Raw genomic sequence first — 13,894 nt, 5'->3', positions numbered from 1 at the left:
CAAGACTATGAATGCAGGACAAAATGAGTGTTCTCCAGTCCTCTGGGAAAAGTTCTTAAGTGATTGTTTCAAATCACAGGGAGGTGGGAGGTTATTTGGTGGGAGAATAGGACCAGAGTTCTGTGATAGGAACAGGTCTACAGTTTTTGATTCACTTCACTTATCATACACAAGAGAGTGTTGTCAAAATTTTATTAATCAGGGCAGCTAGGTGGTGTAGTGGATAGAGCACCAGCCCTGAACTCAGGAGGACCTGAGTTCAAATATGACACTTGATACTTCCTGGCTGTTCACATCCTGGGCAAGTCACTTAACTCCAATTGCCTCAGGGGAAAAAAGAATTTATTAATCATTTCAAGCTGCATTGTTCAACTAATTTCCTATCCAGAAGAGGCAGCTGAGAGATCTAAATTGTTAGTATAGGCATATATATATATATATATATATATATATATATATATATATATATATATATATATATATACATAATGTTGGTAATTATAAAACTCATAATCATTTTTCCTCAGTTTTTAAGTCATTTTATGAATGCTCCATGAGAAAATACTTACTTGAACTGTCATAACAAATTCTGAAGATAAAATTTTAAGGGGCAGCAAGGATCGTGCAATAGATAGAGGGCTAAGCTTAGTTTAGAAACCCTGAGTTTAAATTCTGCCTCCAAAACTTCTTAGCTGAGTCACCTTAGGCAAATCGTTTAACCTCTCTTTGACAGTGGAGAAGGAAATTAATGGTCTTTGCTAAGAAAACCCTAAGCTCACAAGGTCACAAGACAGGATTTGAAACAACTGAACAAGAAGATAAAATCTAAATGATGCAGTTCTTGCTTTTCTTGAAACTTGTGGCAAGCACAGAAAATGTTAAATAAAAAAATGCTTTATTATATTTCCGCAAATTGTTATCTTTAATCTGATAAATATGTCAAATATGCTTTCTTCAATGACAGGGTTTGATCATGTCACTGTTGCCTACATGCAAGATCAGCTCAATGGCCCAGTAGTTTTTAGATGTTCAAAATATTAAGTTTTAAGTTTTCTCCTAGGCTTAGGTGGCCAAGTTTATAAGAAGATTAGCAGATTTACTCCACCTTTTATTGTGGTTATATGGGTATCAGATATACCTCATATCCACTCTATTGCCAAACCCTGTCTACTTCACCTTTATAATGCTTCACCAAATACTTTTCAATTCATTGACACGTCTTTTGCCTCTTCCACAAATAAGGTACTTTGTCTCTTGGCTCTGGGCATTCTCTCAGGCTGTCCCCCAAGCCTGAAATGTCCTGCTTCCTCAACTTTACTTGATATCTTAACCTGCTTACCTGGATTCCTTTAAGTTCCAATTAAGATCTCATCTTTCTCCAAACCCTCTTAATTTTAGTACCTTCTCTTTTGGTTATCTTTTACTTATCCTGTCAGAAAGTTTGTTTGTAACTAGTAACTTGCAAGTTTTATCTCCCCCAATTTCATTAGACTGTAAGCTTTTTCAAGGCAGAGCTTGTCCTTTTTGTATCCTTAGCACTTAGAATAGTGGCCCATATATAGGTCCTTAATAAATATTTATTGTTTAATTGACTAATTGTATATCCATTCTCTGTAAAAGATGCACCAATCAACATCATTTTGGTAGAAATAAACTCCTGACACTGAAAATCAGGTATCAAGGAAAATTTATTAAAGAAGAATCTTAAGAATTGTCTTAACATTTCGTGCAGAAGTAGGAGAACCTTTAAATTTGCTATTTTGGCACAGTCCCTCCCTTCAAAGAACAGATTGGTCCAATTTCTTCCAGGTTACATTCTTTCTGATACGTCAGCTACATATTTCTCCTAAATATATATAAACATGTTCCCCTTCCCTCATTATACAGCCCATGTTCAAAAATGAAGGAAAACTTTTCTTATAGAGTGTGTTGTTTAATATTCAATTAGCTTGTTAAATAAGCACAGTAGTGATTTGGTCAAGGTCAGGTCATTGACTCTAACTAGTTTGGAATGGATCAACTATTATCTTAAATTTGTGGTTTTCTCAAAACCCACAAGATTTTATGATTGGCCTGATATCCACCTGTGTCTTCCAATCCCTTTCTCCTCCCCCCCCTCCCCCATTTCCTTGTTTGCTCAAGGCTTCTAGTGATCACTTAATTGTGTGGAATCTTAACCTTCCTTAACCTCTCACATTCTGAAAACCTCTTGGTCAGTGTTATCTTCTATCCCACAGTACCTAAAAGCTTGCAAAACTCTGGAAACCCAACTTTTCAGCATTTCTCACATTTTTCCAATGCTGTAATTAACATATCATAGCCAAAGCCTAGGATTTGGCTAAAATTTTATTGTAAAACAATGTCACTATGGTCACTGTTGATTCATTTTGCCTAACAAGTTTTCATGAAACCAATGAAGAAAATCAGATGAAATATATCTGTATAAAAAGTACTCATTTTTTAAGCTTAAAGCATATTGCAAATAAATACTATTCGCTTTTAATAAATGTGCTGATACTCAGTATTATCCACAAATATTGATTGTGAATACAAGAAACTTTCCACCATGAGACACTTGTTAACTTTTTCCCTTTATCTTCAGACAGTAAAATCTGGTGGTTGGGGATTATATTTCCAATCACCATCAGCCATCATCTGATAAGAGGGCATCATGCTGAATCCAGTCTAACAATATTTCATTAAAGAAATTAAGTCTTCTTGAGATACATGTGTGATTATCCATGTAAAAACCATCATTGGATTACTGTCTTCATAACTTCAAAGAGGCTCCTGATGTGATTTTTTTTTTTTTTTTTTTTTTTTTTTTTTTTTTTTTTTTTAAGGCAGTCCAGGTTAAGTAGCTTGCCCAGGATCAACTAGCTAGTAGTAGGTATCTAAGGCTTGATATGAATTCTGATCTTCCTGACTCCAGGGTCCATGTTCTATCTACCATGCAATCTACTTGTCCTATGATATTACTTATATTCATTTAGTCAAGATCTGGTTAGGGGAAGAAAGATCATCAGAATAGATTTATTTTTGGCCTTTTTTTCCCCCTTAAGAGTGGGGAAACATCACCATATTTGAAGGCAGGGAGAAATGGGAAGAACCAATGAAGAAAGAAAGGATTGAAGGTCCCTGAATTATGGCAAAGAATCTTAAAGAGGAGCCAATAGAAAATATAGTCCAAAACTCATAAATATAATTTCTTCTGCAAATATATATATTTTCTTGAACTGATAATTTGTTATATAGTTTGAATCCATATATTTTGAATCCTCGTTGATGTTCTGCTGGACACATGACTTTTTTTTTTTGTTTCAGATTCCTTTTCTGTTTTTTCTTTCCTTATTCTGTTTTCTTAAATAAAATAATTTTTCTTAAAAAAAGAAAGAAAATGTAGTCCAGGCCACACAAAGAGGGATTATCTTTAGTGAGAAATAATAATTGTTGGGGTTGTTAATGTTAGTGATGTTAATTGTTTTCCTAATGTTGAAACACCCCACTTATAAATATTTTGGGGGATATATTGTTCTAGGTTTTTTGTTGGCATTTTTTAAATAAATTTTTCATCAATATTCATTAGTCATATTGGTCTTTAGTTCTCTTTTAAGTACACCCCCCCAAAAAAAGTACATTTCTATATTTGTAGTAGAGTAGAAAAAACATTCTCCTCTTATTTTTATATAAAAATGTCTAATTAAATCTCTATTGCTTTGAAAACTCTCCAGGTTATCTAGAATCCTTTCTGAATTTTCTGCTCTGCTCTGTGAATTTTTAGAAGTATTTCTTTTTGGCAATAACTTGGTAAACATACATTACTCAGAGCCTTCCCTTTCCTTTCTTCCCTCTTCCACATACGAGTTAATGAAGAAAACTCCACAGGTGTCTATAAATAACCTTAATTTAGAACATTAAAATTTGTTATACTCAGGTTCTTAGTTTAATGAGTTTGGAAGAGAATACCAAAATTGAAGAATGTGATAATATGATTTGAATTTAAAATTTTTTATTTATTTTTTCTCTGTAGTATTTTATTTTCCCAAATATTTATAAAGATAATTTTCACCATTCATTTTTGTAAGACTTTGTTCCAAATTTTCCCCCTAACTCTCATCCCTCTCCCCTCCCCAAGAGAGCAAGCACTGTGATGTAGGTTATATGTATGCAATCCTTCCATATTTGTCATGTTGTGCAAGAAAAATCAGACCAAAAGGGAAAAAAAAATCACTGGGGTAAAAAAGTAAACAAAAGAGGTGGAAATGATGTGAATATTTTGAAAGTTGATATTTATCTTTTAAAATACTGCGAAAGACCATTAGTTGGAAAGTAGGTGATTGAGATATTTCCAGAGTTGGCTTAATTTTAATGTTCCCTCCCCCTTTTTAAAAAGAAAAGCAGAATTTTTACTTACAAAGTTATAAGTTTTCTTTTTATAATATTTCTAGGTATTTTCAACCATATAATAATACTAATTGAAGCTGTGATTTAATTGAATGAACATTTCTATTTTGTGTGTTTTCCTTGCAGCTCTGATCAGTTTGTCCTTTGGTGGAGCGATTGGGCTAATGTTTTTGATGCTTGGATGTGCCCTTCCATTATACAAGTATGTATGAACATTTTCTCTTTGGTTGTGTTAAGGTTGTCTTTACAAAATAGTGTTTTACATGTATGGGACTGCCTGCCATCTAAGGGAGGGGGTGGAGGGAAGGAGGGGAAAATTCAGAACAGAAGGGAGTACAAGGGATAATGTTGTAAAAAAAATTACCCATGCATATGTACTGTCAGAAAAATTATAATTATAAAATTAATTTTTAAAAAATGGTGTTTTAATGATCTCAAAAGGAGTCACCACCAAATTCTTATAAACCTCAGCATGGGGATCAGAGGCTCTGCTTTTCCATTCCAGCCTTGCTGCAATCAAAATAATGATGACTGAATTCAGTTACCTTTCTCTGTCAAAGCTAAATAAGGTGTCACCTATTCTCCACACCTTATTTGCATATGATCAAATATTGGTCGTGATGGAAATGACACTTTGATGTGGAAAGGGGTGGGGGGGGGGATGAAGGTAGGCAACTTCATTTGCATAGGAGTTTCCTATGATTGAATCCATTCAATCAGTTATTGGTTGGCTGCCCATTAGGTGCTTGGTGCTGAGGAAGGTGTTGTAAGGACTAGGCATATAATTTCATTAGTATAGTGAACTGCCAATGAGAATCTTTTGACAGGACTCAGCTCCTGCTCTAGGACTTAATCTGAGATTCTGGATCACTCAGAGGTGAAATGATTGACCAGGATCACACAGTTGGACATGGAAGTTGGTTCTAGGTTTTCCTACAGCCGTCTCCTCAGCCAGCAATCTGTCCATTGTACCAAAGAAATGACAGAAAATAAAATAGCATTTCCTAAGCAGCCATGCCATAATCTTTTGGGTAGATGGTGCCAGGCTCTGTGTGTTTAACTCCTGAGGAGAGTACTAGTAACAGTATACTACAGTTTGGAAAAAGTAGATCTCTTTGGGAGCTTGGGAAGTTAAGTAAGACTTTGTGGAGAGAGAACTGAAGTCTGGAGAATCAGAAAGGTGGTGATGAGGAAGAGAAACAGCATGAATGCAGCAACTTGGTGTTGACAAGAAAGGGTAGGGGGCATAGGAAGGAATTGATTGTACTCCAACAGACATTTCTGAGGAGTATGGTGGGAAGGTGGGTCCAGATCAAAAGAGTTTCTACTTGGTACAGCAGGAAGCCCCAAGGCCTTATTATAGGTAGCACAAGAGTCAAATGAAAATGGCTCTGGCCCTAGCTATAGACTGTAGAAGAAGGTAGATAGAGCACCAGCCCTGAAGTCCTGAAGGAGGACCTGAGTTCAAATGTGGCCTCAGACATTTAACACTTCTTGGCTGTGTGACCCTGGGCAAGTCATTTAACCCCAATTGCCTCAGCAGAAAGAAGGTAGGCTTAGGAAACCCAACCGGGAGGTTTATCCAGCGTCATGTGCTGAGATGAGCAAGGCATGTTGGCCTTCAAGTTTGGAGATCTAGCATCTGATGCCACATCCGATATTTATGAGTTGTGTGGTGATGGACCTCAGTGTCCCCTTCTGCAAAGTGCATTGTTGCAGACCTCTTCCCTGATTGTGATCCTGATTGTGGAGCATTGGAAAGATTAAACAAGCTTTACCTAGTGTGTGTAGCACACAGAAGCCTCTTTTAAAGAAAGTCATTGTTCTGGTTCTTTGTAAAGATAAACGTTATTATATAACTTAAGAGGAATGAATGGCTTTGAAGCAGAAGCTTGTGTGATTTCTTCATTCAATTTTTTTTTTTATTTTTTTTTTGCAGCCAGTACTGGCCCCTGTTTGTTCTGTTTTTTTATATCCTTTCTCCTATTCCATATTGCATTGCAAGAAGATTAGTGGATGACACAGATGCGATGAGCAATGCTTGTAAGGAACTCGCCATATTTCTCACAACTGGCATTGTTGTCTCTGCTTTCGGACTTCCTATAGTGTTTGCCAGAGCACTTCTGGTAAGTGTGTTTTATTTGAGAAAGATGGATGGATGCCATTGCATGCATACCCACTATTCCTGGATTACCATAACCAGATTTCATTCCTTGGAGCCACTTTATGCTAATTAGCCTGTTGCTGGGATCATCTTGAGGCCTTTCCAGTTTAGTAAGATGCACCACAAATATAGCATTTGAAAGCCAGAGGTGTCCCCTCTACCCAAATGAGGTTTCAGAGAAGAATATGATCAAGAAGAGGCCTTCCTTCAGGGAGGACTGAATTCTACTATTAATGTCCCCATTAAGCTACCCAAGGATAGTCTTTTTATTCTTTCCTCTCCTAGCTTACATTTTCCCAATGTACAAGGTTTTCAGAATGCTTTAAAAGCATGATTGTTTTGTGATCCACACAGCCCTCCTGTAAGATAGATACTGCAGATACTATTCTTCTCAATTTACAGATGAAAAAAGTAAAGCTGGAAGAGGGTAAGAAGTGGGAGTACACAGGGTAGCTAGTTAGGAAGAGTCAGCAGAATTGAACTCAGGTTTCATCCTGACTCCCAAGACAAGTAGACTTCCCTACACATATTCCTTGTCCTGGCTCTCCCAGTTTCTCCCCTCATTTAGTCCTTGAATACATTGTGAGCAGCCTGCCCAAAAATACAAGTTTTTCTTAGCAAAACATGAGTTAAAGCAAATGCCTTTAGAAGCAGAAACAGGAACCATTATCCATTCCCAAGTCCAGTCATCTTCACGAGACCAAAACCAAATGAGAGCAGCTATCAGACCCCCTTTTCCCAACAACTACCCAAGTGTTTTTGAGCAGGGCCCAAGGACCAAGGAGCGGTTGTGGTCGCAGGTGTCCAAGCTTGCTGGCTTCGTGAAGGAAGTAACTCGGTTCTCTTCTCTCCCCAGATTGAGTGGGGTGCTTGTGCCCTGGTTCTCACAGGCAATACGGTCATCTTTGCAACAATCCTCGGGTTTTTCTTGGTCTTTGGCAGCAATGATGACTTCAGCTGGCAGCAGTGGTAAGAAGGAACTTGATTACCAGACTCTCCTAACGCGGACCTCTTGTCATTTGGTGGCCGTCCATGCCATCCAGAAGCTGGAAGAGAAGAGGAGACGGTCGAGCAGGTCCCGGGTGGCTGGTCTTCTGGGGACAGACTCTTCTCGCTGCTGCTGGGTGGGAGAGCATTTCCACAGTGACTTGCTAAAGGGTTCACAAACTTTTGTTTTTTTAAAGCTAGGATGGACTCCTCTGCTTTTCATGGAGCCCTGCTGAGTTGGGACGTCCATCTTAAGTGTTGTCCCTGTTCAGTGTTAGCTCCATTGGCCATGCCCCTGTCCCCATTTTAATGGAATAAAGCACCACTTGAGTATGCGAAAGTAATACCTGCCTTCCAACAGGCCACAGTCCTGGAATCTAGGTCCAGCTTAATCTCCAGAAATCATCTTCAATTCCTAAATAGCTCCTGTGTTATACAAATGACGTGCTTGTTCAGACGGGATGACGGTTCCCATTGCTGAATAGCCATGTTGATGATGGCACAAGTGGAAGAAAACATGGCAGGTGCCGAAGAATCCACAGCCAGCCGTACCTCAGTGGGACTGATAAGTCTTAGTGGTCAGGCCCAGGTTGGGGGTTCTACCCATGACAGATGTTTGAGTCATGAAAAATTATTTTTGGAGTTACTCAGAAGGAGTGTTTGTTGCTCCTTTAATTATTTCCTCATTGAACTTCTATGCTGGAGATGTGATAAAAGAGATCTTTTATGCCTGGTTTTTATTTGTATTTCTTGTGGTTATAAATAGATTGAGCTACATTGTGGGGAGCAACCAGTGTTGCAATTCCATTTTTAAAGGCCTGTTTCTATTTATATGTAAGATTTTTGATCTTGTCAGCAGCCTTTCATGTTTTACTCTAGGTAAGATGGATGTTTATGGCACTACTGATGATAAAAAGTTTTATGTTTGCAGCATCTAGAAAAGAAAGCCCTCCCTCTCCCATGTCCCTTTTAAAATTTATTTTATACATAGTATATCTTAACTAAAAATAACTTTTCAAATGTAGTTTAAATAATACTAAATGACCAGGATTGCCATCCTGTGCAGTCAAAGCATTACATTTTTTCTCTTTGCAAGTCTTGAAATGATTTCCCAAGTGATTTGTCAGTCTTGCAGCTCTCATGTTAATAATCTTCATGTTTAGTCGATGACAATTGTAGTTAGTGTTCTGTAATGTTAGGTCACATGTAACTTAATATTTAAGACAAGTTTCTGGCTTACCTCTCAGCAGTCTGATAGCCACCCTGTCAGACTTGCCCCTTCCTTAAGTATTCATTTTGTTGTGTATTCAATTCATATAATGTCATTGGCTGCCTCTATTGCCATTTTAGACAGAAACCTAACCCACAAGATGCTCAGCTGCATATCTCATTCTTAACTGAGCTTGATCACATTGTGTATGTGGGCCAGAGAAAGAGAGACACAGAGAGAGAGATTTATACCTTTTGATGTATTTGATGCCTTAGTATACTAGGCACATAATAATTGTTAAATTGAACTCTTGAAAAACTTTGAGATTCATCATCAACTATTCTGTTAGACCTTTTTTTGTTGGTTTTGATTACTCACTGTACTGATGTATATACATAAAAATGAGTTCATTCTTAGACAATGGTGAATGATCATGATAGTTACTATTTGCTTTTTTTTTTTTTTTTATCAAGTTTATTCCTGAAGGAAGTGGGAACAGATGTTGGACGTGTTCAGCTTATTCCTATAGATGTATAAAATCACCTTGCATTGTTTTTCTGGCTTGGAAATGAATAACAAGATCATAGGGACACTGACTGAGAGTACTGTGTACCTAGCAAGTTTTTATGTGACTCCCTACCCCCTCTTCATTGTGGCCCCCTGCCTCTTCAGTGGGGCTGAAAATTACCTACAATGTTAAAATGTCTCTGACCCATACTAGTCCAAGAATGCTGAGTAAATATGCATTAGACAACTGTGGATGTGATTGAGAACTTGCCATGCCTTGTGATCTCCCCCACCCAGTCTATGAAACTTTCCCATTTTCTGTTGTTCTTCCTCTTAGGTGATGTCAGGGTGGCTCATAGCTCCCTCCTGTTTTATTTCCTTGGCCATACCTCTTTTTTCTACCTGCTGCACACACTTCTTATATACTAATGGCAGTGGGGGCAGCAGCATTGTATCTCAGAGCTTGCTCACTAGGCTTAATATAGTGCTGCTGCCACCTCTGATTTCTAGACTAAGATACTTAACATGTGGCTTTTCCATAAAATATGCATTGATAGAGCATTGCTGTCCAAGAGAGGGAAAACTTTTGATGACAAAACAATAAAGATTTTAAGTTCTTGTTTTTGCTTGTGGGATTTTTTATTTTTTTATTTTAGCAAATACATGCGACGTTCTGTTTTTCATTTCTGAGGTGCTTCTAGTCTTAAGGAAATTAAAGAGTTAAAGAAGCACATGACATATTGGTAGCATGGCTGCCTAGCTAATGGTAACCTTGCAGCGCAGTTTTGTTTCCAAAATTAAAACTGAAACCATGGTAACAAATGTTCCTTTCTCATGGTTGAGACTCCCTGATGTGAGGCATTAGTGAAAGGGGGCTGATAAGGTCAGGAAATGACATTTTGCCTAACCATGTTTGCAATTGAGTCACAAAAGGCAGGGCTCAGAGCCATCTCAGAACTTGATCTCAAGGCCTTTTTATTGTAAAATTGCTGCAAATATTTTTAAGGTCATATTTTTATGGCATAGTGCTCCTAGTACTGTTTTTTTTTTTTTTAAACTTTGTTTAAACAAACATCAAAGGACTATTTCTCTAGTCTGAAAAATTATATGCATTAGCATTATAAATACAAGCACTACTCTTAGGTCAAGTATGCATTCTGTTGCAGATCTAAACAATCCATGAAATTCCACATTTTCAATAGTATGGTGTTTTTCACATGTTGTTTCAGTCTTTGTTGGGAATATTTAAAAAAAAAAAAAAATCAAACTGTTTAGTTCACTTTGAGGCCCCCTGGATGAAAAGGTCTGACCATCCAGATAACTTTATTAGGGCACCTTATTTAACATCTAATCATGTACTTTATTGTGGGATACACAGAATCTCAGAACATCCCCTAGAACAAAAGTAAGAAAAGCAACATATAAGAAAGTTGTATGAAGATTGATGTCTTCTTCTACAAAATAATAAACCATTTTTTAAAAAATCCAACAAAGATTTTAAGAGATAGGAAAATAGTTCAGCAATACCAATTAATATTATTAAATGTATCCCGTGGTCTATGTTATGTTTTTTACTCAGAGTCCGGGATTCCCCTCTGCCCTGAAATAAAGGAGATAAATATTCTCAACTTTCCTGTAGGGTGGGCTTCATCCTTATAATTAAACCAGGATTGATTCATTTGTTCTCTTTATTTACTTTGTTGTCATTTAAAATATATTAATTTTGTTATTTACCAGTTACATGTAAAAATTTTTCAGTAATCATTTTAAAAATATTTTATTTTGTTTCAAATTCTTTTTCTCCTTCCCATCCCTCCTTGAGAAGGCAAGCAATATATCAATTATACATATGAAGAATGTAAAACACTTCCATATTAGCTATGTTGTAAAACAATGCAGACCAAAATATCCCAAAAAAAATAAAGTAAAAAAATATATGCTTCATCCTGCATTCAGAGTTCATCGTTTGTCTCTCTGGAAGTGGATTTTTTCATCATTGTTTTGAATTGTTTTGAATCGTTCCTTGTCTTGATCAGAGTAGCTGAATCTTTCACAATTGATTATTATTACATCATCACTATTATTGTGTACAATATTCTCCTGTTCCTCTTACTTCATTTTGCTTCAATTCATCTAAATCTTCCCAGGATTTTCTGAAACCATCCTACTTGTCATATTTTTGTGTATATTATTTCCTTCCACTTAGGTAGCTGCTTCAGTATAGAAAGGCCTCTCACGCTTTTCTGAATTCTGACCCTGTAGCAATATTTCATTACATTCATGTGCCACGATTTATTCAGACCTTCCTCATTTTTAAAAAGGCCCACAGAAATGAAAACTTCCAAAACAGAAGCCATCAAGTCCCGAGTTATGAAAAAGCTATTTCAAGATGAAATGGAGTGTTGGGAATTTATAACATCTTTCCATAGAATCAACATTATGATAGATAGTCTGGTTCCTAAACCAGCCCCCATAAGCTCATTTAATCTGTCATATTGCCAAACAATGTTATTACTGGCTCTTATCACTTATCTTTTTGTGTATATGTGTGTGTAAATATATTAAGGCTCCTCATATTTTAAAAATTACGTTGTATTCAAACAAGTCATAATAAACATTTTAGAGGTGAAAACATTCTCAGAGCTCATCTAGTAAGAAACTATACCAACTCAAAAGAACAAGGAAAGATAAAGCCTCCTATCTATGAAAAAGTGTTGTATTTGTTAGGAGGGCTTCTGTCTCCCTGGTTTCTATTCTAAGGACAGTCAGACTCTAGAGTGATCCCATATATAATCCACCAAAGCCCACCACCTCCACAAGTTGAGAAGCTACCAAAGATGGTGAGAGGGGTGAGGTGAGGAGGAAGACTAAGGTGGGAGGTGATGTGAGTAAGCAAAGTAGAATAGAGTGTCCTACAGGCTATGAAAGTGAGAAAGGACTGAGACTTCAACACACCTTAACCAGATAGACCTACCTTCCTTCCTTCAGTGAAGATCTTGCAGAGGCCTGCCCCAAATCAGCAATTCACATGTCATTTCCCAAGCCACATGTCATGCTTGTGTGCCTTTCCTACACCTTTGCTGCTACTATTCTGCTTGTTTCAGTTCTGAGTACTTCTCTATTTTTCCTTCCAGATCTGCTTTTGGTCATCCTCACTGAACCTACTACAGTAGCTCTTCCTTTGATACTCTGTCTTGTCACTTGTCTCTGATCAAAATGTCCTGAATGATCCTCAATGAGGCCATAATACCCCACAGAGCAAGGACCCCAGCACCAAGGCAGAACCCAGTTCATTGGGTGAAAGAGGCTGGTGAGGTTCCTGCTTGCTTTTTATTCCTTGCTAATAGAGCAAGAAACAAACAGTACCCCAGGGGGAAGAGGCTGTTATAGGAAGCCCCCAGTAGCCTGAGTGCAGAGACGCTTCTAAGCTCCACTGCCAGTAGGATGTAGGCAATGATAAGCTGCGTGTAGGCCCAGGAGGTGATCCTGTAGAGCAGCTTTCCTGGCCAGGACCTGATCAGCACATTAGCGCGGCTATGGATCAGGTAGTCAGCTTCCACCATCAGTGCCCAGCATAGGAAACCAAAGACCTGACCTGGATGGAGCCCATGCCACCAGGCAGAGAAGGCGAATGTCTGCAGCAGTGGCCAGGCCTTAGCCTGCTCAAATACAAGCCTCCGGAGCCACTTGGTGGTGCTCTGGTTCCAAGTCCTGGTGAACAGGGAGAGCCTGTGAGTTGTCTCCAAGGTCCAAATGTCTGTGTCTGAAACATCTCCCTCGCTGTGGAGGGGAGCTCTGGAGTCCAGCCCAAAGCCTGCTACCCAGAGGAGCGCTTCATCCAGCATCCAGTGAGAGTAATAGGTCAGTTTGAAGAGCACAGCCATGGTCCACATGACATAGACACAGCCAAATCGGTGGCAGTTGGCCAAGCTGGTACTTGCCCTGAGCATTCCCCTCACCAAGGTTTTCAGCAGCTGCAGCCCCAGGAACAGCAGGCCCCTCCTGGTGATAGAGCCAAGGTACAGTGGCCTCCACAGTGACTCTGGCCGACTCACCTGAGCCTGAAACCTCTTAAAGGAACACAAAGGGCCGCCCAGAAGTGCCGGGAAGAAGAGGAGGTAGCTACAGAATGACAGGACGCAGGGGCCTCTCCAGGCTTCCTTCACCACCACTTTCCCTTCACAGATGTCTAGAGACAGCCAAGTGATTCTCTGGGTCAGGAGCATGAGGGAAGAAAGGGTGATACAGAACCTGAAAGAGATGGAGAAATCAAACTGGGGAAATTTTTTTTCTCATCATTGCCTCCAAGCATGAACTAACATCTTTAAAGAGGCAAGATGAGCCCTGTCTCTTTGGAACACACAACTGAAAGCAGGATGGATATCTGAAACTTGGGGCTTTCATCCATTTGCTGTTTATTAACGGGATGTGTGGCAAATCCTGAGTGACTGATGCTGAAAAATATCCTGAACTCCCTCTAGGCCACCTAAGCAATTGGTATCTTTAGATTTCAGGGCCAGATGTTGGCTGGTCAAGACTGGGTCAAGAACCAGGCTTTGGAGAGTTCTTGCCCAGTATTTGATACGAAAGATTGGCCCTCCAGGTACTTCAACTTGGACAAG

General features: G+C 38.5%; 2 protein-coding genes across 2 annotated transcripts in view; one reads left to right on the top strand and one right to left on the bottom strand.

The window, feature by feature from the left end:
• LEPROTL1 (leptin receptor overlapping transcript like 1) overlaps positions 1-9,894 on the top strand; it is a 24,429-nt gene extending 14,535 nt beyond the window's left edge. Inside the window, exons 2-4 of the mRNA XM_074275368.1 lie at positions 4,531-4,606; positions 6,344-6,530; positions 7,425-9,894. Coding sequence (XP_074131469.1) covers positions 4,531-4,606; positions 6,344-6,530; positions 7,425-7,541 — 380 coding nt within the window. The 3' untranslated portion in view covers positions 7,542-9,894. The remainder of the gene's footprint in view (positions 1-4,530; positions 4,607-6,343; positions 6,531-7,424) is intronic.
• Positions 9,212-13,894, bottom strand: part of MBOAT4 (membrane bound ghrelin O-acyltransferase MBOAT4) — a 14,607-nt gene continuing 9,924 nt past the window's right edge. The window contains exon 3 of the mRNA XM_074275366.1: positions 9,212-13,523. Within this exon, the coding sequence (XP_074131467.1) occupies positions 12,563-13,523 (961 nt within the window). The 3' untranslated portion in view covers positions 9,212-12,562. The remainder of the gene's footprint in view (positions 13,524-13,894) is intronic.

The sequence above is a fragment of the Sminthopsis crassicaudata genome, chromosome 6 (assembly GCF_048593235.1).
Source record: "Sminthopsis crassicaudata isolate SCR6 chromosome 6, ASM4859323v1, whole genome shotgun sequence".
NCBI lineage: Eukaryota > Metazoa > Chordata > Mammalia > Dasyuromorphia > Dasyuridae > Sminthopsis > Sminthopsis crassicaudata.
The sequence above is the reverse complement of the archived record's forward strand: the minus strand, read 5'-3'. Positions and strand labels throughout refer to the sequence as shown.